Source organism: Cylas formicarius, unplaced genomic scaffold, assembly GCF_029955315.1.
Source record: "Cylas formicarius isolate icCylForm1 unplaced genomic scaffold, icCylForm1.1 PGA_scaffold_1__22_contigs__length_36826433, whole genome shotgun sequence".
In the NCBI taxonomy this organism is placed as follows: Eukaryota; Metazoa; Arthropoda; class Insecta; order Coleoptera; family Brentidae; genus Cylas; species Cylas formicarius.
The window spans coordinates 26,295,128-26,319,632 of NW_026844264.1; the positions used below are offsets into that span (position 1 = coordinate 26,295,128).

General features: G+C 33.9%; 4 protein-coding genes across 6 annotated transcripts; all 4 read right to left on the bottom strand.

Moving 5' to 3' along the window:
- Positions 1-3,457: 3,457 nt before the first annotated feature.
- On the bottom strand, positions 3,458-24,181 carry LOC132697142 (uncharacterized). Its single transcript, XM_060662435.1, has 19 exons — positions 23,923-24,181; positions 22,832-23,069; positions 22,527-22,750; positions 22,403-22,465; positions 21,259-21,360; positions 21,157-21,195; positions 19,799-19,899; positions 12,501-12,710; positions 11,866-11,916; positions 11,658-11,786; positions 11,155-11,362; positions 8,764-8,944; positions 8,159-8,342; positions 6,521-6,658; positions 4,966-5,104; positions 4,625-4,862; positions 3,898-4,130; positions 3,690-3,842; positions 3,458-3,643 (listed from the first exon to the last, which is right to left on the bottom strand). Exons 1-19 carry the CDS (start codon positions 24,022-24,024, stop codon positions 3,614-3,616), a joined length of 2,763 nt encoding a protein of 920 aa, XP_060518418.1. The 5' UTR covers positions 24,025-24,181; the 3' UTR covers positions 3,458-3,613.
- On the bottom strand, positions 6,281-9,084 carry LOC132696834 (uncharacterized). 3 transcript variants are annotated; one of them, XM_060661888.1, is made up of 3 exons: positions 8,983-9,075; positions 8,764-8,919; positions 6,281-6,658 (listed from the first exon to the last, which is right to left on the bottom strand). In XM_060661888.1, the coding sequence occupies exons 1-3, from the start codon at positions 9,044-9,046 to the stop codon at positions 6,648-6,650; spliced, it is 231 nt and encodes a 76-aa protein (XP_060517871.1). In that variant the 5' UTR covers positions 9,047-9,075; the 3' UTR covers positions 6,281-6,647. The 3 variants fall into 3 exon arrangements, with proteins under 3 accessions (XP_060517871.1, XP_060517869.1, XP_060517870.1); XM_060661886.1 differs by lacking the exon at positions 8,764-8,919 and having other exon boundaries at positions 8,943-9,084; XM_060661887.1 differs by lacking the exons at positions 8,764-8,919; positions 8,983-9,075 and adding an exon at positions 7,888-8,006.
- LOC132696833 (uncharacterized) lies at positions 10,802-12,014 on the bottom strand. Its single transcript, XM_060661884.1, has 3 exons — positions 11,866-12,014; positions 11,658-11,814; positions 10,802-11,362 (listed from the first exon to the last, which is right to left on the bottom strand). Exons 1-3 carry the CDS (start codon positions 11,933-11,935, stop codon positions 11,125-11,127), a joined length of 465 nt encoding a protein of 154 aa, XP_060517867.1. The 5' UTR covers positions 11,936-12,014; the 3' UTR covers positions 10,802-11,124.
- On the bottom strand, positions 16,615-17,508 carry LOC132696832 (uncharacterized). The gene is made up of 3 exons (XM_060661883.1): positions 17,328-17,508; positions 17,091-17,244; positions 16,615-16,903 (listed from the first exon to the last, which is right to left on the bottom strand). Exons 1-3 carry the CDS (start codon positions 17,401-17,403, stop codon positions 16,648-16,650), a joined length of 486 nt encoding a protein of 161 aa, XP_060517866.1. The 5' UTR covers positions 17,404-17,508; the 3' UTR covers positions 16,615-16,647.
- Positions 24,182-24,505: the final 324 nt, after the last annotated feature.

A 24,505-nucleotide genomic window follows, 5' to 3' on the forward strand; every position in this document is an offset into this window, starting at 1 on the left:
TGTTTTATACCGAACAATATTTTGTTATCTACAAACAATATACGGCAGTACACTGAAGCTTACGCTGCCTGTGCCCGTGCCCTAGGAAATATAGAAAAAAATTTCTCTTCACCCGAAATTATTAATCCATGAATTTAAATTTGGCTCGACTGTGTATCTTGTGTATAGCAAATGCTGAGGGGACAGGTATCAGATTAAAACAATTAATTATAGCTAAAAAACATATCTAGCTTAATGAAAGTATAGCCTCTTCCTCTTTTCAGTAATCAACAAATAATGTAAATCAACAAATAATGTGTCAACTATAATGTTCACTGCATATGGGATTTTTTTTTATTTGTACAATATGTGCTCCTTTATTTTAGTCCAAATTTTTCAATTACATTTTTTTAACTTGGCATTGACCGCGTGACTAAAGTTAAAATGTTTAGGTCGCCGAACATACAAGAAGGATCGCACATAAAAATTTTTCCATCCTTTACAAATAAAAAAATGCAATTACTGGGAAGCACCGAGGGCGGTTCTGAGGAATTCGGGATTGTCGAATTATTCATTTCGCATCTAATCAAATTTGCTCGGATAGCTACATGATGCCGGAGACATTGATACAATGTCAGTTAAACTTACTGGGGTTTATCATTTTAGTGGAATTGAAAGGCAACTGGATACTGAAAGCTATGGAATGTAAATTTCCAGTTTCCTTTCGGTTTTCTCTAACGATAATGATGTAACAAAAAAATTACAATTTACAATCACTCTAGAGATTTCAAAATTTTTTCAAGATGCGAAAAACATTCTTTTAAAAATTCAGTTCTAAAAAATTTACGAAAAATACGAAAATGTTATACCAAAATTTGTTTTCAAAAGAAGTTCCAGTTTTTGACAGTTTACTTGGCGTTTATTAATAATAATAATAATTTTATTCACGTATTGTTGTAAAATGAATAGGACACGGTTCGGATGAACAAAATAAAATATTTTGCGCCTCCGTTTTTAAACCCATCCTATTGATGTTTGGTGGCTTAAAAAGCTAAGCCCTAATTATGGTAGTTGTTAGGTGCAGAGGACATGAAAATTATAGAAGTTCAACAAAATAGGTCATAAAGCTAAAGAAATAGTTTCACAGATTGCAGCGCCTTCTCACGATGAGTATCGAATGTTCGAGTTGTTCCTCTAAATGCTGATTCCGTAGTGAGACACTTGTTGCTTAAATTAGTTTTTCATAAAGAATCTCACATTTTAATAAACAGGAATTTGGAGAAAATAGAAGCTGTCAACCACACCGTACATGATTAACAGTTTCCTAAAACCGACAATATTCAAACTCCGGAAATCAGTTCTATAGCTTCACGTAGTAACGATATCGTAGTAACATTTGGTAATGATGAGCCAGGAACTTATAGGAATGGCGGAAACATAAATATACTCATTTATGCTTAAATTTTTAAATTTACACTTTAAATACAGTTTATGTAATAAATTCACTACATTTTTCTATTGAAAGATTGCCCTTAGAGTACGACGTTAAAGAAAAGTTAAAAACTTTTGAACCCCAACGATTCTGCTAAATTAAAATTTCAAAAGGCTTACAATTTTCGAGGTTTAAAGTTTTATCAAGAATGAGTGCTAAATTGTACTCATTATATAAGGAATTTCTGTGAATCGGGATTTTTCCACTACAAGAACGTTGAAAAGTTTCGGAGCAGCCAGCAAAGATTTATTCAACCGTTTGCAATTAAAAAGTGTTTCTCCGCATATTTTCTTTCAACTTTTCTTTAGTATTAAACTTCCTTAATATGCAATACGTAATATAGAATTGCCTGTCAGTGACTATACTCATTTTATTGCCTTCTTTCTGAATATCACAATCGAATTAGCGTTAGAAAAGAAGTTGCTATAATTACATATTGTTACGAACCGCCGTATTTTGCGTGGGTTAATAGCAAAGGGGTGTAACCAATTTTTCCTGGGCAGCGATGAGGAAAGATAAAAAGCCCATTTCACAAACAATGGCGTCTTTGTAATTTTTCTCACAAAAGAAAAGGATAAAAATCAATAAGTAGAAAAGTGTGTAAAACGGGGCCATTGATACCCATCAAAAAATGCGCACTGAAACTAGAGATTTGATGACAATGATATTAAAAATAAAGAGTCTAGGTATAATTTGGATCTCTTATCTTTCTTGCTTACACCCTTACTAAACTAGCTTACTGACGAAGGTATAATTTGGATCTCTTATCTTTCTTGCTTACACCCTTACTAAACTAGCTTACTGACGACTTACTTACTTCATTAAGTGTATTGAATGTCTCTTATTAAGAACGACTTGTACATTTCCTTGTACATATTATTTGGTAATGTATATTGACGCCGTAGCTCACATTTTCATTTATACTCATTAAAAGTTATTAACGGTTGTCTATCTACTAGTACTTCTTTCAATGGTAAAATAATATCAATAAATAAACTAAATTAACTATTAACATTGATATTTTTCACACATCGATAGGTGTGTATGATAGCTATAGTCTCTTACGCTGTTACATATTACCTTCACTATTATATATTTTGTATGTAATCAGTAACATATACCAAATAGAGAGTGGACGTACTCCATTGGTTTTCCACCTTCCATTATACATAGACATATTATTTTGATGGTAATTATTAACATTTTCGTGTCTACGGGTTTGCGTAATGGAAACCAGCACGTTTTTCTTGCATGTTACGCAATAATTTTAGTTTGAGTTAATTGACTTTGGACGAGAAAGAGTCATGGACTGTAAATTTTGATAAAATTGAAGCTAGAAATAACGCGACGATTCAAATAATAATATAATGATGTAACGAGACAAAAAATGACAATCTCTTTTCTTCTTGGCCAACCGTGATGCAGCTCTGACACGCGGAAAATGCTCTCACGTTGATCTCTACCTGAGTCGTACTAGTCCCGATCACAGTGGAGTACGACACTGGAGCTACATACGAGTTTTTCCTGGTCATATACCCAGTGAGATTGTTACGGAGAATATAACAGTAGCAATTAATTAAATAAAAACCAATTTCAATTTGCTCGACATAAAAATTATCAAAAACTAAAAGGAAAAATAAAACAAAAACAATTCCGATTGAACGGAACAAAGCTCATAGTCAGTCATAGTCCATTTTTTTTTGTATGTTTGTTTTTATTTGACATTGACATTTGACATTGCTATAGAATATTAAAAAGAGCTAAGTGAGAGCAGCAGGGATAGTGTCTAGACTATAGAAAATTGGGCTATTTCGAAAACTGAGATTACAAAGATAATCGGAGGACAGAAAATGAGTGAGGCTAGCACAATCAGGCTAATAAGTTAATACATTTAGCGTTTTGTTAATTACTATTTTTCTGAAAATGTCTAAGTAAATGGAAAGAAAACAGTCTTACGAATAGAATAAATTTTATTATTTGAGCAAATGGAAAGAAAAACTCTCAAAAGATTGATGTCCATCTGTCCGTTCAAGTTACCTAAAATAGCTTTGCATTGTATCCAGTGTTATCTGACGGAAATCGAAGAAATCTGATGAATTGCTTCTCCTAATAAACAAGAAGAACTCTGCAGCGGCTTCCGTATTAGAGTTCGGTAACAATGAGTTCGTTGATCTAAAATAAAATCGCAATTACCAGTCAAATAACCGGCGCTACATACATTAACGTGAGGAGGTGTGGTTAGAGCAAATACCACACATTCCGCTATATCCTCAGGGTACAACGTTTCTCCTTTATAGGCTGTATCCACAAGTTCCTTAGCAAAGTTTCCCGCTTCAAGAATTTCAGTTTTTACCCTACCTGGACTCAAATTCTAGAATAAAAAGAACTATGTTCTGATTACTCCACGAAATTATCGAATAACTAACTGTTATTTTTATTTTCTTTTTCAAATAACTTAGTTCCATCTTCAAACTTTCCGCCAGTGCCTTAACTGCAAATTTACTTGCAGGATAAACATTGGCATTGTAAACATCAGAGACGGCTGATACTTTATGCCCCAATATACTATTGATGTGAATAATGTGTCCGTTTACACCATTTTCGGCCATTTGTTGGTAAGCCTCTTTGGTAGCTATGCAAAGTCCGAGAACGTTTACTTCTGCAAAGAAAAAAAAATGGTATGGAAGTGAGGATTTAAAGAAAATAATCTTTTTGGCGAAAACAATTTCACTAGAAGACGAAAATTTTTATTTTGATAGTTGCTCTTTTCAAAATAATATTAAGCAACACGATAAACTACAACGCTGAAATGGTTTATGCAGTAATTTTCGGTTCGGCGATAAAGTGGACTAGACTTAGGCTAGTCTGGAAATACGTCATTATGCAATTCAGCCCTACAAGCAGTTTTGAGTTTGGAAATGATTCATGGAAACTTTAGGGCATTTGAAACGATGGGGTTATTTGTAAAAACAACAATTATCTAACTAATTAATTACCCGATACACCAAAATACATGCCTGTATATTTTTCCATATCTTATTTTTACAAATAATTTGATGGTAAAACAACCAATGGCTATGGTTATTTGAACAATTTATATGTTATCGCGACGACCTCACTTATCATCATATTTAAACTAATGAACAAACGTACCAAAAACCCGACGCCATATCGCCGAATCACCACTTGTAAGGCTTGTGAATACCCCAATTCCGGCATTATTTATTAGGATATGAACATATCCCAAATTTTCCTTAACATACTTAAACGCATTGAGTATGTCTTCTTCTTTGGAAATATCGCAAGTTACTGGGTGAAATGTTCCTTTCGAGATTTTTAGTTGTTTTTCAAGTGATTCCAAACGTTCTTTGCGTCTCGCAAGACCGACAACCTGAGGTGATTTCAAACTTTATTCAACAATCGGGATCGAACAATTCAAATTAAGATCGAGGTGTCAAAATGTCAATGTATAATAATTTACGAGAGTTACTTACGATTAAACCTTCTGATACAAGTCGCCTAGCTATAGCTTCACCTATTCCAGAACTGGCACCTGTAACTACAGCCACTTTTCCAATCCATCGTTCCAACGTGTAGGCCATTTTAAAAAAAAATATGAGCATATGCGTACTCCTAATGAGATTTTATAAGCGCTTTAGCAAATAAGAAGATACTTATCTAGTAATTCCTGCGCCTCAAGTTTACATTTCATACAGTGGCGGCTTGTGATTTGGTTCGTGGCCCTATTTTAATTCGTCGATTCAAAAAATTACAGAAATTTATATTACTTTTTATAAAACTTCTGGATTCCTCCTCGTCGGTTTTTGCTGAGACGAAATTGCTGACGTTTCGCCAATCATCCTGTTGGCTTAACTGAAACAGTTTCAGTCAAGCTCTGAAGAAGCCAATAGGATGATTGGCGAAACGTCAGCAATTTCGACTCAGCAAAAACCGACGCAGGAGGAATCCAGAAGTTTTTTAAAAAGTATTACAGTAGCCTGTGGAAGTTTCTTTCAGAAATTTATATTTATTACTTTATAGCTTTTCGCAAGTGATGTCTCTAAGGAAAATGTGGTTTTAATATATTTTTTTCTACTCCCTTCTGTAAAATACCTAATTGTACACCGATATAGCGTGCTTGAACTTTGAAGTTCGTTAATTCCAATGGTCATTTGTACCCAAAAACTATGGGTCGTAGCAAATGTTTAACATGCAATACGTTTGCTAAACTTTTCTAGTCACTCGTTTATTATGCAACTTGTGACTCAAATGCCACCTTCTCTAAAATATCCAATTATACACTGATCCAGCGTGCAGAAAATGTCATTTGACCATGTCAGCTTGGTTTCCCACGGATCCGATGGAGTTTTAACATTTCCCAATTTCGAATGTCACTTCAGACACTGTTATAAGTTCCGAATATTTAATAATTTTCAAGAAAATTTAAATTGTAGTTTGTTAAATTGTACTATTACGTTTCAACATCTAATGACAGTGGGGTTAATCAAACGAGACGGTAAAATTAAAGTCACTCAGCGAAAAACTTAAAGCGAACAAGAAGATTGTTTAGTCCAAAATAACAATTAAATTTGCACTGTGCACACATTAGATCAGTGGACCGCTCCATTCTCACTGCACTCTGTTGAGTGCGTGCTCGCGATGAGGTGTCGAACCTTCGAGTCCACTCTTGAAAGGCGTCCTCTGTAATTAGGCGCCGTTCCCGTGCTTCCGCATCTTTTTGGTTGCAGTATGTACTTGAAAAGGGGAATTCAGGATACCAAAAACTAGAGTTGGGGTTTCTCATTTACTTAATATCAATAATATACTGAGAGCGCAACCATTTAGTCTTCAGTTTATTTTCCATATATCTCGTAAACTGAAATGTTTCTCAAAAATTAACACTAATATTAAAACAAAAATTCCAGCATGAAAAGCGATATTTATGATTATAAGCCTGGGATGTATAAATGTCGTAATAAAATCTTATTCTTCGTATAATCTGCGGGGTCGTTCTTCTTTATAGTCAACGTCTCATTGTTATCAGCTAACCCAACGATTGAGTTAGGGTCACACTTGCTTGTAATGTGAGTTCCATCCAGGAAACCGAATCTCTGTTTTTTTGTTAACTGTTTCGGTTCTAGTGATATCACCGTATTGCCGCAACCACCTTTAACGGTTAGCAGTTTCCTAAAATTTACAATTTGCTTCACATAACGCTTAACATAATGGCTATATTATATTTTTTGAAATATTATTTTTTATTAACAAAATTTATTAATTTATTTATTATTAATTTACATATTTCATGCTTTGTACTTTAAATATTATGACAAAAAGGAAATCACAGTGTCTACGGAAAAGAAGATCGAACGAGCTTGCTTGGAATATGAATAGCAACACCCGGTTGCATGAGCAACATACATACACAATGTAGGCGAATATTTGGAACGTTTATTTCACGTGGTATTTTGTGCAACACGGGCTGAGGGGCAATTGAGGCAACTGAGGCAATTGAGAGGCAACTGAGCAAAACTCATTAAATCCATTTTTTATCATTTTCAAGATTAATTAGGTAATATAGTGCGTTTTAGTCAATCTAGCATTAGCAAAGCGAGTTAAATCCATTAGAAGTAGTCCTAGCAAAAGAACTCAGCTAAGCAAAATGCATTAGGAATAGGAATTTTTAGATTCAAACATAGGTTTTGACATCTATGTAGAAAATGACAGTGTGGGAAGTCGAAAGAAAATACGTAGAATTTTTGAAAGAAAAGAAAAATGTAAAAGGTAAGATAATAAAATTTTAAATTTATTATTGTAACTCTTTTTGTAATACTTTTTTTCGCTTGTTCCAGATATGAAAATAAAGATTCATTGCTTAAACAAATTAACCGATACTGTAAGCATTCAAGTAAACCTTCTAACTGTAATAATAATAATAATAATAATAATAATAAAAATAATTTTAATCATATTAATTACATATTAAGAATTTTTTTTATGCTAGTGACATTAAAACCGACCAAAATTTAAAATTATCGTATATGATAACCACTGGCCCTGTCGAACGAAAATCTGTTTCCAGACAAAATCCTCGGAAACATTCTTCCAATACTCTTTACTAGGTGCACAAAGGTATGTCTAAAGTTTTTAGTAAAAGCTCTAGGAATTACAGAGCGAAGAGTTAACATTGTATGTAAAAAGAAAGTTTGAAGTTTGAATAGTTTAAAGTTTGAATGTTGAAAGCACAGGAGTGGAGACCAAATATCCCATAAAACACAATACAAGAAAACAAAAATTATCCAGTTTGTAGGAAATTTAAGAGAGTGTGAATGTCATTACTCAAAATCAAAAAGAATATATTTGCCTCCTAATCTAAATATTGCAAAATAACACAAAATGTTTATCTCAAAACATACCGACATTCATGATCATTGTAGTCATTGATATGCAGCAGATTTAACCATTTCCACGGAAACATTTGTTGTGTTAATATGCAAATTAAAAAACCTATTTTTTATACATGGACCGAAAATACGGCTGGGGGGGGGTTCTGTGGTATTATCTGTACTTTTTTTCCCATCCTAATTCCCTAGACTTATCGAACATACAAAAAAAATCGCGTTTTCCAATTGAGCAAATGGTTTTCGAGAGAATAATATTTATTTGAAACAATGCCGCACATCGTACGTCGTAGTAGTAGGTGACGTCATCGCGTCTAAAGTGAGCGCGAGTTTCACATGGATTTTTTTAAATATCTCGAGCAGCGTGTGTGATACAAGAAAACCGTAAAGACAAAAATTGTAATTCTCGATGTGGACTATAACACTGTTTAAACCAGTTTGCTCTATTCTTGACGAATTTTGATTTACGGCTAATAATTTAATTGCAAAAAGAACAATTTTCCAAATCTTTTATATTTTTGTCTATAATTGAAAAACCCTGTAGATAATCAAAAAAATGGCTGAAACAAAATATTTAGCCTTAGATCTGCCGCGTTTCCCTATTCAAGAATTTATCCGGTCCGGTTAATCGTTTTGGAGAAAATAATATTTTTGTGCAAGCCAAAATAAACCAAAAATTTTTTTCAACATTTTTTAAGAAATACTTTGCGATGTTTGATTGATGACATTTTCAAAAAATTATTACAAATTCGAATTTCTCGTCCTCGAAAACCACCTATGCACATTTGAAAAATAACCTCGAAATCCCATTTTGGGCTGAAAAATCGTCCCGAAAATCGATGGTTAATTTTGAAAGATACTATGAACTCTGGAAGCGAAACCGCATCTTACCCGCTTGTTTGCGCGACAAAATAAGCACTGCCTTGGTGGCAAAGCGTTTAAGAAGAAATTTTTCCGTTAGAAAAAGGTTTTTAGTTAGTCGACCGTTCTCATCCAAATACTGTTTCGATTGGCTATGGCTGATTACAAATGGATCTTTAAAATAATCTAAAAACAATAATGTCACCAACCCCTGCAATGAGCATATATCATATAAAGCTGGATAATTACCGGAACCAGCTGCAAAAAAGCCTTCCACCATAAGTAATATCCAGAGAATATCTAAACGTGTCATTGCAATATGTATTTGTGCTTTTAACGAACGTTGCCTCATACTGCATTACAGCCTACAGTAACAGGCCCTTTAATGACACATATTTTTTAAGTTGTCTAAGTATGATAAGCGAATAGTGTTATCAGTTTGCAACTATTTAGTCTTTTCAATTACACTTTGGCAGACTACATTGTCGCATATAACTGAAATCCGCTCCGCTATTCCCTTATATAAAAGCACAGGGGTTGGATCCGTAACACTTTTATGTGATAAAAAATCAATATTCTCCAATAAAAACAATAACACATTATCTATTGTAGAAACAAAAAACTTCAGTTCAGTTTCAAGTTGCTGAAATGGTCGCCAGAGGGCGCAATTGCTATTTGGATTTTCCTAACTCGGTTCCTACAGAAACTTCTTACATTAAAAATATTTAATGTGAGTGCTATTTTAAAGTCAAGACAAATTCAATTTTTTATTGTTTAATTATGTTATCACTGAAAGAAAAGTGCTTGCTAAAGCAACTTATAGAGTGAAATCCTCCTTTCGTGATTTTCGCAAGACTGACAATCTAAAGCCGTTTTATAGTTTGTTTAATAGTCTCGATTGAACCATTAATAATAAATAATAATTAACTACTTTAAATTAAACATTCCGATACAGGTCGCCTAAGTATAGTTTCGCCACTTGCACTTGCAGCAACTTTTTCAATTCATCGGTTCATTTTCTAAAAAGAATGTATGTTCATACTTTTATTTCCATTGGGATTTTATAAGCGTATCAACAAATAAGATACTTATCGAGTAAGTCCTTAGGCATAAGTTCAAATTTCTTATGAGTGGCGGCTTGTGATTTGAATTTCACGAATTTTTGTTTTTTTATAAGCGACAATTTTTCGTAGGTGAATATAATCAATATCGGGAAAAAACTACTCTCTACTCTACTCAGATGTTTTCGGCATGTACCCAACTTGTGAGTGAAAAAGCGTTAATTCGACTATTTGCATAATGTACCATTTCTTACAATTATAGTTTTCCTCGCAATTTCCTAAACCCGAAGTTTAGGTTTTGATAGCAGTCAATAAACATTTCAAATGCATTCAGTATTACTAATAAAACTTGCTAAGAAAATATGTTTATAGTGATTAGAATGCAAGTTGTTTTTCTTATAGACTTGGCTTTCAAGAATAAAAGAAAACCATTTTTCTGGTATCTCTTTTTGTTGAAACGAATATTTTATTCGAAAGCAGAATATACTTTTTCTGGTAAACGCTATCATACAAAAATATTTTTTTTAAAATCTGCTTTAGTGGCAAATTAATTTAGGGATATAAGTTTGTAAATTTATTGTTATTAATGATTAATAACGCTGTTTATAAAATTAATGCAGAAATTCGTTACAAAACTATTTAACAACTAACGTCGATCGGACTCATCAAACGCGACCATGAAATTAAGTAACTCACAACGCGAAAAATTTAAACTGAACTAAAAATTTATTTAGTTCCAAATAACAATTAAGTATTAAAAAAGCTAAAAAAAGACACGTTTATATTCACTATGCAAACACTATATTATTCAACCACTCCAGTCTCACTGCACTCTATTATATAGCGCCTACTGGCGTGTAGAATCTTTGAGTCTCACACTCGAAGGGGGACATCTGGACTGCGGACGCGAAGGGTAAGCATTTCTCTACACTTCTTAGCTATCATTCGGGCCACTGATAATTATACGTGTTGAAAACATAGAAACAATGGTGAAGAAAATCCCAACCTACCCAAAAATCGTTTTTTATTTTAGTTGACTAATGTTTGTTAGTTGGTTATTTCACATTCAATTTAATTTAATCAAAATTATCAGAAAATATAGAACAGAATAACCGCATTATAGGTAGGTATTTGTTATGCTCGTATTCTATCCTGAAATTTGTCAGGACATACATTTTTTTTAAATTTGTGTTCATAATCCCCAGCTTAGTTCGATTATTGTTTTAGTAATATTACAGTCAACCCCGCATATGGTTTATCGTTATTTAAGCAGAAAAAATAAAATCAATATTTAGAATCATGGATTTTACGTTGATTTTAAAAACAAAGCTTATATGTTTGTATGCAGCCATTCAAATACAATCCTATTCTTCGTATAATCCGCGGGGTCGTTCTTCTTTACAGCTAACGTCTCATTGTTATCAGCTAATCCAACGATTGAGGTCGGGTCACACTTGCTTGTAATGTGAGCTCCATCCAGAAAATCAAATCTCTGGTTTTGTGTTAACCGTTTCGGTTCTAGTGATATCACTGTATTGCCGCAACCGCCCTTAACAGTTAGCAGTTTCCTAAAATTTACAATTTTAATCACATAAGGCGCAATTACTTTTAATTTTAATTAATTTATTTTTTATAGGACCTTCCGATAATATGATAGAAAAACAAAAACTTCAGTGTCTATGGAGAAGGGGAAAAATCTCATATGAGCTTGCCAATGGCTTGCTTGAAGTCTTACTAACAAGAACTGGTTGCATGCGCAACTCTGAGTGAAAATTAGGCGAATATTTGAAATATTTGTTCGACAAGATACAACAACCACCCAACAACTGGGTTGCTAAACTTTGTTTTCAAAAAGCGACTTACCCACTTGTTTGTGCGATAAAATAAACGCTGCCCTTGTGGCAAGAGCGTTTAAGTAGAAATTGTTCCGATAGAAAAACATTTTTTGTTAGCTGACCGTTTTCGTCCAAGTACAGCTTCGATTGACTATGCCTGATGCGAAATGGATCGTTAAAAAAATCTAAAAACAACCATTCTACCAAGGCGTTTAATTATGGAACTGAATAATTACCGGAACCAGCCGCAAGAAGGCCTTTGACTACAAATAGCATCCAGAGAATACCTAAACGTGTCATTGTCATATGTATTTGTGCTTTTCAAGAACGTTGCCTCTGTTATACTGCATAAGCATTATAGGTTCCAGTAACGAACCCATTCATGGCATAATTTTTTTAATTGTCTAGGTGTGATAAGCGAAAAGTGTTATCAGTTTACAACCAATTATCCTCCAATTACACTTCTTTGTCAGTATGTCATCGCCTGAAGTGGAAGCCAAAGCCACTCCGTTATTTCTATATATAAAAGTACCATGAAAACTCAACATTCTCCAATAAAATATATTAACACACTGTGTACATTAGAAAGAGCAAGGTTGAGAATTTCTTGTTTGCTGTACAATTTTGAGAAGAATTTAGTCACAAAAGCACCTTATTGGAATTAAAAGAAATTCGGCTTTTGCAATAGGGCGGCGTTTTTTTACATAATCGCAAAAAAAAATGGAAATTGCAACGAACTGACATTTTTTTGGAGAATAAATAGTAAAATAGTGGAAACCACTTCTCAATATGAATAAAAGAAATATTTCAAAATGCGTAATGGAGTACGGAAATAGAAGTCGGAAAAAATCTTTATTAGCTCTTTTAATACCAAAAAGCCAAACGATACAGCGGGTCTGCTACTTCCCCCAAAGGTCGCAAGATCAGTTTCTCCTTTGTTGGATCCGATACTAGGGACAAATTAGTATTGCATCTTGTCTGGTAAATATTTCTTCCTTCAAACTGTTGATTCCGCGTAAGTTGTTTCGGTGCCATTACAATATTTCTATTCCCACATCCTCCTTCGACAGTGAGAAATTGACTGAAAATACATAATCTTCAGCGGATGATCAAATGTGGCGATTGCTTAAACGGTTTAACCACCATAAGGCCCTTACCAGAACAACTGTAGAGTCTTTCTACGCTTTCGTTTATGACCTTTGTCAATGATATGGATTCATCCAATAAAATATTTAATAGAAAAGGGCAAGTAACCGATTGTAACAGTATATTAAAAAGTTTATCGAACGTGTTGCATACTATACTTCTTCTAGTACCGTTAGTTTTTGGGTACATTTTCCCAACATGAACACATTCGCTGGCACGATCGTCAAAATTGACAAATGTCACATTTTAAGGGGAAATGAAACTGACATGGAAAAGTGACGCTTCCCGCGCACTAGATCGGTGTGTAATTAGGTATTTTACACACGGGAGTAGAAACTAGTATATTATGCAACAAGTGCGGTAAACGGCATTTGATTCACGAGTTTATTTAACACGAGCCTAGCGCATGTTTAATAAACGAGTGACTTAAAAGGTATACCGAACGTGTTGTATACTATACTTTTTCTACGACCGTTAGTTTTTGGGTACATTTTCGACAAACAACACGAATACATTCACTGACTTGAGCGTCAGAATTGACAAAAGTCAAAATTCAAAGCTTTGGAAATATCTCCGAAAACATCCGATTGCTGCCAAACCCGTGCGGTAAAATCCCGGAAATGTCCGAGGTGTCTCGGATCTGTGGGAAACGAAACTGGCGTGGTAAGGCGACGCTTCCCGCACGCTAGATCGGTGTGTAATTAGGAGTTTTACAGACGGGAGTAGAAAAATACCATTACCGGTAAAGAAGTTAAGAGATGAAATTATGAGGAAGCTTTTGAGAGTAGCTTCTCTTTTATTTAAAAGCGACAACAATGCGTATTCGATTATGTTGGCGCTAGTGCAACGTAAATTTTCGGTTCTCTATTAATTTTGGTTCCAACACACCTATTTTATAAAATTTTATTAAGTAGGCATTATTACGATAAAAAAACATGCTGGAAATCTAAGTCCAATTGAACACTTAAACAAAATTGAATGAAATGCCCATCTAAAGATAAACATTAAAAGAACTGAAACGAAGCAGTATGAACTTAAAAATGACTAGCTAATGATATATTGCATAGCAAGAAAAGGACAGTTAAACAAACACATGTAGCATAGCAATTTTTGAACGCATGATTAAAAATCAACCCGTACTTAACATTTGATCAATTGTTTATCAACAATAACAGTTTCTAAAAATATGGAATTTAATGTGCAACTGTTCAACAATGTTATTATTTACTTTTTAAGAACTTAAATCACTATCCAAACATTGGTGAAAATGGTGTGACCTTTTAAATATATAGTGTCCAAACAAGCCACAACTTCTTAGTGTCGTTTAACTATTGAAGCGGATGGAACCCTTTACAATTTCCCTTTATTTAGGCTTGTTTAATTTTAATTGATGAGCTGCGGTTTCTACAATTCAATTTTAAATTTTTATTTACGCTCACAAGAACATGGTTATTCTTGTGAAGTCAGTGACAGTAGTCGTTTGTCAGAGGATTTAAGAAATATACACAGAGCAAAAATCTACTAAAAGTTTGCAACTTCCATTGCTAAAAGATCACCACAACAGAATTTGTCATCTAACCTGTAGTTGTTCTATTTAATTTATTACACACATAAAGCAGCGAAAATATTACAAATTATACAAATACACAGATAATATACAGAATACGTACCCAGTTGAATTGCTAATTATATAAAAAGCTCCCCTGTGGCAGGATTTTCTAAGTAAGAATTTATCTCTATCCTGCTTATTCTTCACGAGATGAGCATTTGAGTCCAACCATTTTCCGGATTGTAAGTGATTAACATAAAACGGGGTCTTGAAGAATTTCGCTACAATGCATATTATCCAGATAATTACTTAAAATTTGTTAAGAAGGGTACTCTCACCATCTATATATCGAATAACTGCGTTCGAATAGGACAAAATGTACAATAGAACGCAGAGCGACGCAATCTTTCCCATTTTTACAAAATTCGCTCAAGGCGAAAACAGCATGCCATTAAAACTGAGAAGTTTATGTGGTGCTAACAGCTCTTTATCGGATTGATAAAGAGCAAATTAATATCTTACCGTTTGACGCACCGTTTTTAAAATTGGTCGTTAGTTTTCGAAACGTATCTAAAGCCCCTCGTTATTAGCGCGTGTTTTGGCGATAAGAAGTGGCACTGCTATAAGTGCAGGCAGACGTAATTAACGCTTGCATATATTACTTGCTAATTTGATATAAGTTAGTGATAAAAAATTTGGCAATATATTCGAACGTTTCATAAAAAATCATTATTTAAAATATCTACATTCGCTTCATGTTTCTGAAAGCACTCAAATATCGACCATGAATGAACAATTCCTTTAGATTATTTTGGGCGTCAAGGTTTTGCCTGATCTACGCCAGCAGCAGTAAACGAATGGGATCATCCTATATCATCAGCAAAATTGTGAAAATGCCATTAATATTTTTTAATAAATACGTTTTATAGACCAAAAAAATTCAGATAGAACTGCCTTCAATTACCAAGATCATTTTCTATAGAACCTTTATAGTTCCTTCCGAGCATCCATAACAATTTAGCTTAGCACAATAATAAGTATTCCAACTTATCAAACGCCTTAGTGTAGTAGTCTACGAGAATTATATATATTCTCATTAAAAAATGTATTAAGTTGCTTACAAACTATTCTTTTCGACATAGCTGGCAAAATGGTTATTGGTCGCAGATCTGAAGGATTTTTACGATTAGCAGTACCTTAAGAAGACCATAGTTCCAGTTGGATGGAAAATTATTTTGTATTATGCAACAGTTCACCACATATGCTTATCAATCAGCTTCATTATTTTAATACATTTATATATGTTTTGCAGTACGTAAATGTCTATCCGGAACAGTGATCTATTTATTGAATCTGAAGTTTATCTGAAGCATCGTGATTTTTCAATTTTCTTAACTGAAAATTCATTAAATCCTTCTTAGAGGCTGTAATATAATTAGGCAAATTTTTGTAAAATGTCCGTTTAGCTTGGGCCTTCGTTAACGTCGCCAAATTAACACTTTTTAGAGATTCTGCAATCATGGTAGGTTTTCATCTAGAAAATATTTGCTTAGAATAAAATGTTCAAATAGTGAAGTAATAAAGGACAATTATAGAAAAGAATAGATATATAACTATGTGGATCAATATTCTAGTCATGACATTCAGTATATTTCAAATACCAGGTCTTAACATAAAACTTTTAAATATAGCATCATTTAATTGATTAATACGACATTTTTTAAACTTCTTCGACATGATATTATTAGTCAATATTTGTGCGAAAAGTACGTACTTACTCTTGCGCAGCAAATGGTAATACTCGTCTTTTCTTGGTTAAAGCGAATACATATACTTACGGAATGCGAACCACGGTTTAAAAAATAATATACAATATTTGAGCTTGCTTAATTAATGTTTCAGTAAAGATTAATTACCGTACTGGGCGACGGACGAAACCATTATAATGGTTTTAGGTGATAATATGTACTAAATGTTTGGTTGGATTTTTATCAAAATGACGGTAACGTTTCAATTGTAAATGGCAGGCCTTGTATTTTTTTGAATTTTTTGATACTCCATTCTGGTATTATTTCATTTCGAAAATTTTATCTCCGTGGCTGCTATTATAACACCAGTGAAATTTTATTTAGAAAATTCAGCAAATCGACCGATAAAAATATTTATGGAGGTCAAAGTAGCCTAGATTCAATCTGCTGAATACAAAAACATAAAAAATAACGGGAGTGACTTTATATATGAAACTCTGAAACTGTTTAATAATTATAGACTGTATTTTATATATATTTTATTTACTTTATTCCGTTGTAGTTCTACCGTGAGACTATACATTATTCAGTACAGTTGCAAAGTTAAAGTAAAACTGACGCATATTGGAAGGGTCCTTTTTCTTCAATAAAAGTTTATTCCTACCAGAGTTTATGGTTAGGTACATGTTCAAATCACACTTGCTTGCCAATACTCTAGTGCTGTTGGCATAGTCACCGAATATTAAACGGAATCGCTGATTCCGAGTTAATTTTGCTGATTCCAGACCAATATTGGTATTTCCGCATCCACCAGTCACGCTCAAAAATAGTCTAAAATAATAAATATTCCAGTTTTACTACATTTTGCCCCTATTAGCAGGGCCTGAAATAGATCACAATAACATGGATAACCTAATTTAGAAATGTAAATTAATAGAAATATACACAATGAATCTGCTATCTCGTTATAAGTAATATTATAATTATAATTTAGTTTTCTTCAGAATTCGGCTCTCACCCGCTCTTTTCGTTAATAAAATAGTAAGTATCTTTGTGGCAAGATTTTTTAATTTTGTATTTGCTGGCCTTCAAGCGATTTGAGACTCCTCCTTCTTCAGTCCAGTACAAGTGAGAAGGTAAATGTGACACAATGACGACCCTGCCATCCAAAACTGCAATAAATTAGAACATAAAATACCTTGAAACAATTTTTTGACACAAATGCATTCTTCAGGATACAAATCTAAATTCTCACCTTCTTCTTGGCCCTCAGCGGGACAATAACTCACAAAAATGCATAACGCCAAACAGAAATAAAATTCAAGAGACATTTTGAAGGAACTTCAACTGAATTTTAGCGATGCATATAATAACTACAAAAGTCTAAAGTACATATAACGTTCTTCATTTATTATGATAACATTTTTAATACCCTGGTTATTGGTTTCGGCCTAATACCAATAATAACACCGCTAATATTTCTGACGTCGTCAATTTTTTTCGATAAATGTAACATCATTATATAAAATAATTAGTATTTTAAAGTAAATTAGTACGAAAACATTCCACTTCTATATCCGACGTTTTATCATTTAGTCGTAGCTGTCGATGTAGTCTAGTGGTCCCTGTCTCGTAGATCATGTTGCAATTTCTTAATTTCCCTTCTAATATTAGATTTTTGTGTTTATTCTTCAATCAATTCGAAATTTAAATTAATTTTTTATCTGCAATCGGATTGAGTAATTTTTAAATCTTTTTTAGTCATATCATTGACAAACAGTGCCAAGCACTGTTTCATCTAAACTGTAAAATATAATTATGAATTAATTTTTCAAAGAAACTTCAACAGGCTAATGTAATACTTTTTATAAACCTTCTGGATTCAGCCTGCGTCGGTTTTTGTTTAGTCGAAATAGCTAACGTTTCGGCAATCGTCCTGTTGGCTTCTTTAGAGTTTCACTGCATTTGCATTTTACTCTGTACCTTCTTTTATATATATAAGTGAGCGTCACGGATGGCTGATTCCCATATTGGTGACAGGTAAAGACCTGAGTCGCGGTTAAGATTATTAGGTTGCTTATAGATTTCTATTGACTCTCGAAATTTTCGTTGGTAGAAGAATTAATTGCATGCAAGGATTTTAATTTTATCGAATAAAATGTTATGTCCAGTTTCATGATTCTGTTCGATAACTGCTGATGAGTTTATTCCTCTTAGTCTTAAAGCTCTTTCATGGTCTTTGAGCCCAGTTGATATTTTTCGTCCGGTCTCTCCAATATATTCTTTGCCGCATATGCATGGAATGCTGTAAACTCCTGGCATCTCAAATGGAATTTGTCTTTGATTTTTGGACAAGACAAATCTGGTTTTGACGTTATATTTCTTTAGAACTTTTGATATGTGGTCAGTGATGTTTTGAATATAAGGAAGGACAACAGTGGCAAGTGCGTTCGGTTTCATTACTATTGCAAGGTTGTGGTGAAGTGTATGCAGATATAAGACAATTTTTTAAATCAAGATCGAAAAACTTACAAAAAGGCGCCAAGACTATTGGTATTATTGGTATTGGTATTAAAGGGGGGCGCCCTCGCGGGCGTCCAAGCACTTAGGCCACCAGATGGGCCCGTTGTGCCCCCAGGCCGCTCTAGAGGGCGTCCAGAATGCCGCCCCTCCTGTAGAAGGTCAGCAACTCCTTTAGCCCAATACCGTGCACTGAGTCCGGATCGATCAGGGCCGTTCCGAAGACTCCCAATCTTGCCCATGTCAAGGCAGGGCACTCGGTGAGCAGATGATACGGGGTCTCCTCCCCTTCCATGCAATACCTACATTCCGGGTCGTCTCCAATGCCTAGCAAGCAAAGATGCCTCCTAAGCCTGCAATGTCCTGTGTAGGCCCCTGTTAGTGCTCTACACTCCCTTCTGGTCAGTCTAAGCAGCTTCCTGGTCCGAGGAAGGGCGAGCCCATCCATCATAAGCCTCGCCTGCCTCATTCCCGGAGCAACTCTCCAGCCCCCCGCGGCCCGGTCTCTCGCCCAGGCTTCGAGAGCTCCCCGCCTCACACACGGGGCGATCCCCAAGCGGGGCTCTGGCCCTATATGCCTATGCGAGGAGCCCTCCCTGGCTAAGGCGTCCGCTACCTCATTGCCGCCAAGACTAACCAAAACTTCTAACTAAAAGCAGTATAGGATAAATTCTAGTCATTTTACCGCAACGGGGCCTTGCTGTAAGCTATAACTTCGATAACAAAATTTATGTCTGAGACTCATTGGCGTGCCGATTTTAATTAGAGTGGACCAATTATTTAACTCACTGTATCTTCGAAACGAGTAATAAGGTTTAAACAAAGTCACAGACAGAGAAATTTTAGTGTTTTCAAATAAATATATATATAAAATTGGTGCGAAAGTTTAAAGCAGACGATTTCATAATTTTCTATTGTAATCTGGCGCAACTTGGAGAGAAAAAAGAATACTTTTGAACGCATTAATTTCAAACACAAATTGTTTTTATAGTTTCATCACTTTGTAGCTAGGTTTAGTAACAATTGGTTTTCATTTATTCATATTCCAATAGCCCAAATTTATAACCCAAATTGGAGCCTACATATACACATGCCAATTTCGGTCTTTTTTTTTCGAATGCCTTTTGATTTTCTGAAACCGCTAATACATAATAGAATAATTCTGAAATGTTAACAAAGACAACATGGACTCTACTAATAATTGACCTTGTTGTGGGCATATAGCTGTTAGATGGTAAGTATTCTTCGGCGCATGCCTCTAAATCTTCAAACTTAACTTCTTTTGCCTGAATTTCCAATTTTAAGTTCTACCGTACAAATGCGGCATCCTAACTCATTAAACATTTGGTAGCTGCCATGTTGGTTGGTTTTGGTTAGTTAAACAAACTTTCACGGTAGCTTCATAGACTTACCTCTTATATATTATATAAAAGGCGATCTTTAAGACCGATTAATAGATAATTCCTAAATAGATACTGCACAAAATAGTATATTATGCAACAAGTGCGGTAAACTGTAAACGAGTGACTTAGAAGTTTATCAAACGTGTTGCATACTTTTGCTTGCTTTTTAAAGAATAATCATATCATTCAATCTTTATTTTATAATTCACCAAAACGATCCTAGCTGACTTTTATATAACACAATTTTTAATATAACAGAAAAAAAATTTAAAATAAAAATAAAGTGAGAACAAATTTTCAAATTGATAAAAAATGTTGAAAATTGCTCCACACTTACACACATACTCATCATAGCAACCACAATAAAAAATAATAAATTATGTCCATTTTTAAAAATAAGTTCTGGTAGCTTCTTGACCTAACCTCGTGCCGATACTGAATTTAACGCAAAAATTTATCAAAAAGGACAGATAACTTAGAACGCAACATGTTGCTCGGGAAATGTTTTCATAGGAACAGAAAAGTTTTCATAACAAAAAAGGTACATCGATTTGTTTAAAATTTCTGAAAAACACCTATAACTCTGAAACGGAAACAGATATCCATGTGCCGCTTTTACCATTAAAGCTGGTTAAACCAGTTTTTGTCTATCTCCTTGAAAAAGGGGAGTTTCCCCTCAAAAGGGCCCGATTTAACAACGCTGTATATACCATATGTCACAGAATAAAGCAACTAATAATAACGGACGATCTTCTAATTAGTAGTGGTCAATCATATTATTCGTTAATGTCTTGATTATGCCAAACAATTTTACTATACACTATACCATATTATACTTTATTATACAACTAGTGCAGTCCTTATATTATCTTACTATAAGTTATTATGTAATTGTTAATTGAACACCACCTATAAAATCTGCCCTACAGGCGTTAGTTTTTCCAAGGTTTTTCTTATTGATCCTTGCACTTATCTCTGCAAATAGCTTACGTTTTTCAAAGAAATTGGTTTGCGGTGATATTAAAAGTTCTTATCAGATGACCGGTGTTATTATTATATTTATTAAATAATTAACAAAGGTTGTTTCTACGCATTAACCGAAAATGTGGTAAAGTTATTCATGGACCAAACTTTTTCCTTTAGGGGGACCATGCTTTTTTAATTTTTGTCACCAACTGCAAATAGTCGGAGTTGCGACACCTAAAAAGTTCAAATCGTAAAACTCACTCTGTGATATTTTAAATGAAATAGAGTGTATTTTACCTGGACATGAGGAGGGGTGGAGAGAACATAAATCACCGAATCGGCTACATCGCTGGGATATATTTTAGGCAAAACCTTCAAAACCTCCGCCAAATGGGGATCCTGAAATTATAAAATACATTTTCTATTTATAGTAGGAAAATAGACTCAAATAAATAAAACAAAATAAACTATAAACCAAAACGTATTGTATTGCATGCCCATTCTTTATATAATACGTTTGCATAATAGTCTGCCTTCTCAATTTACGATTATTATTATTTGTAAAATTATATTACTATATATTGCTGTTACGGTTTTGGAACTTTGTGTATTCAGTATCATAGTACATGCCGGAAATTTGCTGAAAAAATTCTCTGAAACATCCAAAATGAACAATTACAGGTTCTACAAATCCTGCAGATTACTACTTCAACCGTCGGCGACACATAAAAAAATGGAAAATCTGTCCTACAACCTGCATCCAAAAATTCCTCTTGGTGCACAAAAGGCATTTACCAAATTTCAGAAAGACATCTAGAATCGTTGCTAAGATGATTTTTTTTTTAATTTTACGACCCTGTATCTTTAAAATTACGAAGCTAACATTCACATGAGTTTTTTTTTGATAAAATTAGGTCAACAATTGTTCCCTTCAATATTGATACTACCATTAAGGAACACTCTGTAAATATGATTAAGAAACGTAACTGAGTGTAGTTTCTAACTAAAAGGGCATTGACTTAAATGATATTCCGTAGTTCTAGTTTCACCTTCCTTTTACATTATTCTTATTTTCTTACTTTAATCTTGATGGAAATTTCGGTTAACTAGCTGCACTCTGCATTTTGTACCAGTTCGATGCGAGAATAAAAGAAAATATAAAGTAAAATGGCACAACGTCCCAACAATCATTTTTTTCCATTTAAATATCCTGTTAAACTATAATTTTCAGACTTTTTGGTGCACTATATTGCTATTTTTATCTAACAAGATGTAATTCCATTGCAAATGTTTTGTGTGTAACATTTTTGATCTTTTTTTTAGGTTAGTTTTGAAATCTATATATCACAACGTGGATAGTTAGAAACGGTTAACATATTAAATTCAATTTTATATTTATATTTATATATTAGCTGGGTAGAAATTACTTTTTTGAACTCACTTGATTTTCGCCTAACAATCCTTTCTCTGCAAATTCTGACTGGACTAATCCGGGATAGATTCCCTGTAATTACAAATACCAGCCACTGCAGCAGTTTAAAATTTTTGGCGATCTCAATAGTTACCGTCACTTTTATTTTAAGCCCTTCACCATTCAACTCGTACCTTAGCGTTTCTGCCAATGCCGTTACGGCATATTTGGAAGCAGGGTAAACGTTAAATTTGGGAATATCCAAAACTTTATATCCAACGGTACCGTTGATATGGATTATGTGTCCGTCGGTTTTATTGGCTTTCATATCTTTTACCGCCTCCCTGGTGGCGATACACAAACCCATAACGTTTGTGTCTGAAACGATATTGAAACGACAGTGAATTAAATAAATAGCTTTGACGTTCCATTAAATATTTGAAAAGTAAACGAACAAACCAAAAATCGTTCTCCATTTGTCTGCATCGCCGTCAATAAGACTTGTGACTTGCGTTAGTCCAGCGTTATTTACTAAAATGTGGACTGGCCCTGAGTTCTCACGAACTTCCCGAAATGCTGATATTATACTCTCTTCTTCGCGAACATCGCATTTCACTGGATATAACTTTCCTTTTTCACCAGTTAGCTGTTTGGCCAGGGAATTGAGCCTGTCATCCCTTCTTGCTAAAGCTGCCACCTATAGCAAGTGGTCGAAAAAAGTATATTTTTTTTTAAATGAAGAATTATTGAAACTATCGATATCACATTATCAGCTGGAAGAATGTCGTATCAAACGTAATCAATTCTCTGCTTAGTAGATTTTCCTTGAGTATTAAAATTTTGCATTTTGCTTAATAGCTTGATAAACCAATCCAAGGTTAAGCTAAATAAGCATCAATAATAATCGTCGAAACTCGTTATTCGTTATCCGTTATTCTATATATGAAAACTGGGAAAAAATATATATTATCGTGGTAGATTTTTAGTATTTATCACTCAGTAAGTTAAATACATGCATAGGAAGTAGAGCCCTATGGTGATCTTTTAAGAAAGAACTCATAATATCTTCTGCTGTAAGTCCGGTAGGTTATTTATTACAGTGCTCACATATTGTTTATGGATAATATACGAGGAATGTAAGCTACTAACATCTAACGGCAGTAGCAAGTGTATCTTATGCTCTATTATTTAACTTTTACGTTATAGTACTGCCCAAAATAAATTAAATGCTATATTAATGACACTCCGTATAATACTCAAAAGTCAAAACTAAAATGTTGTTGCACGTGACTGTAATATTAGAGGTTTAGTTTGGTTTACCAGACATTATAAATTATATCACGATGAATTACCGAAAATGTATCAAAAAATCTTTACAACAAGCCAATAAAATGATGACCTCATCGATATCACCAAAAAGGCAATGACAATTATTTACACTAATTAAACAGTAAAGTGAAAAAAATTGCTATCAGATGTAAAATGCAAATACTGTAGCATTTATTTTACTGTGTTTACTGTAAGAGTGTTTGTCCTAAGCACCCGCTCACCGTAACTCCATTTTCTACTAATTTCTTCGCAATGGCCTCACCAATGCCCGAACTGGCTCCGGTCACAACAGCTACTTTTCCGACCCATCGGGCTAGAGACATCTCGTTAATCCTTGGTAAGAGTTTAAGTATTGTACAAACACCAATGTCACCACGAAACTATTCGTTTAATCAGGAGATGGATTTTCAATAATAATCATTGAATTGTTTACTTGGCGCGATAACAGGTTTTGGCGCTGAATTAATTTATTTCGCGTGCAGTCTTAGATATTAGTAAATATTAGTTATTTCATAATTTCCAGTTAAGAATTTACCCCATTTAAGCAATTTATCGGCGATGTACCTTGGATGTGTTAGCAATTACAAACCTTATATTTTACGTAAACTTGTCTTACAAGTTTCCGGGATATCTAATTTAATTTGACCCCTTTGCATCAACCTACGTATTACAAAGGATTAGAGTAAATTCTAAGCTGATAGTTTAACAGTTTTAATTATACTGAAACTTTTCGGCTCGCTTTAACTTAACGTTAGTTGAATTGAAGTATTCAAAGGTGCCCTTTATCATTATCTGATAAAAAAC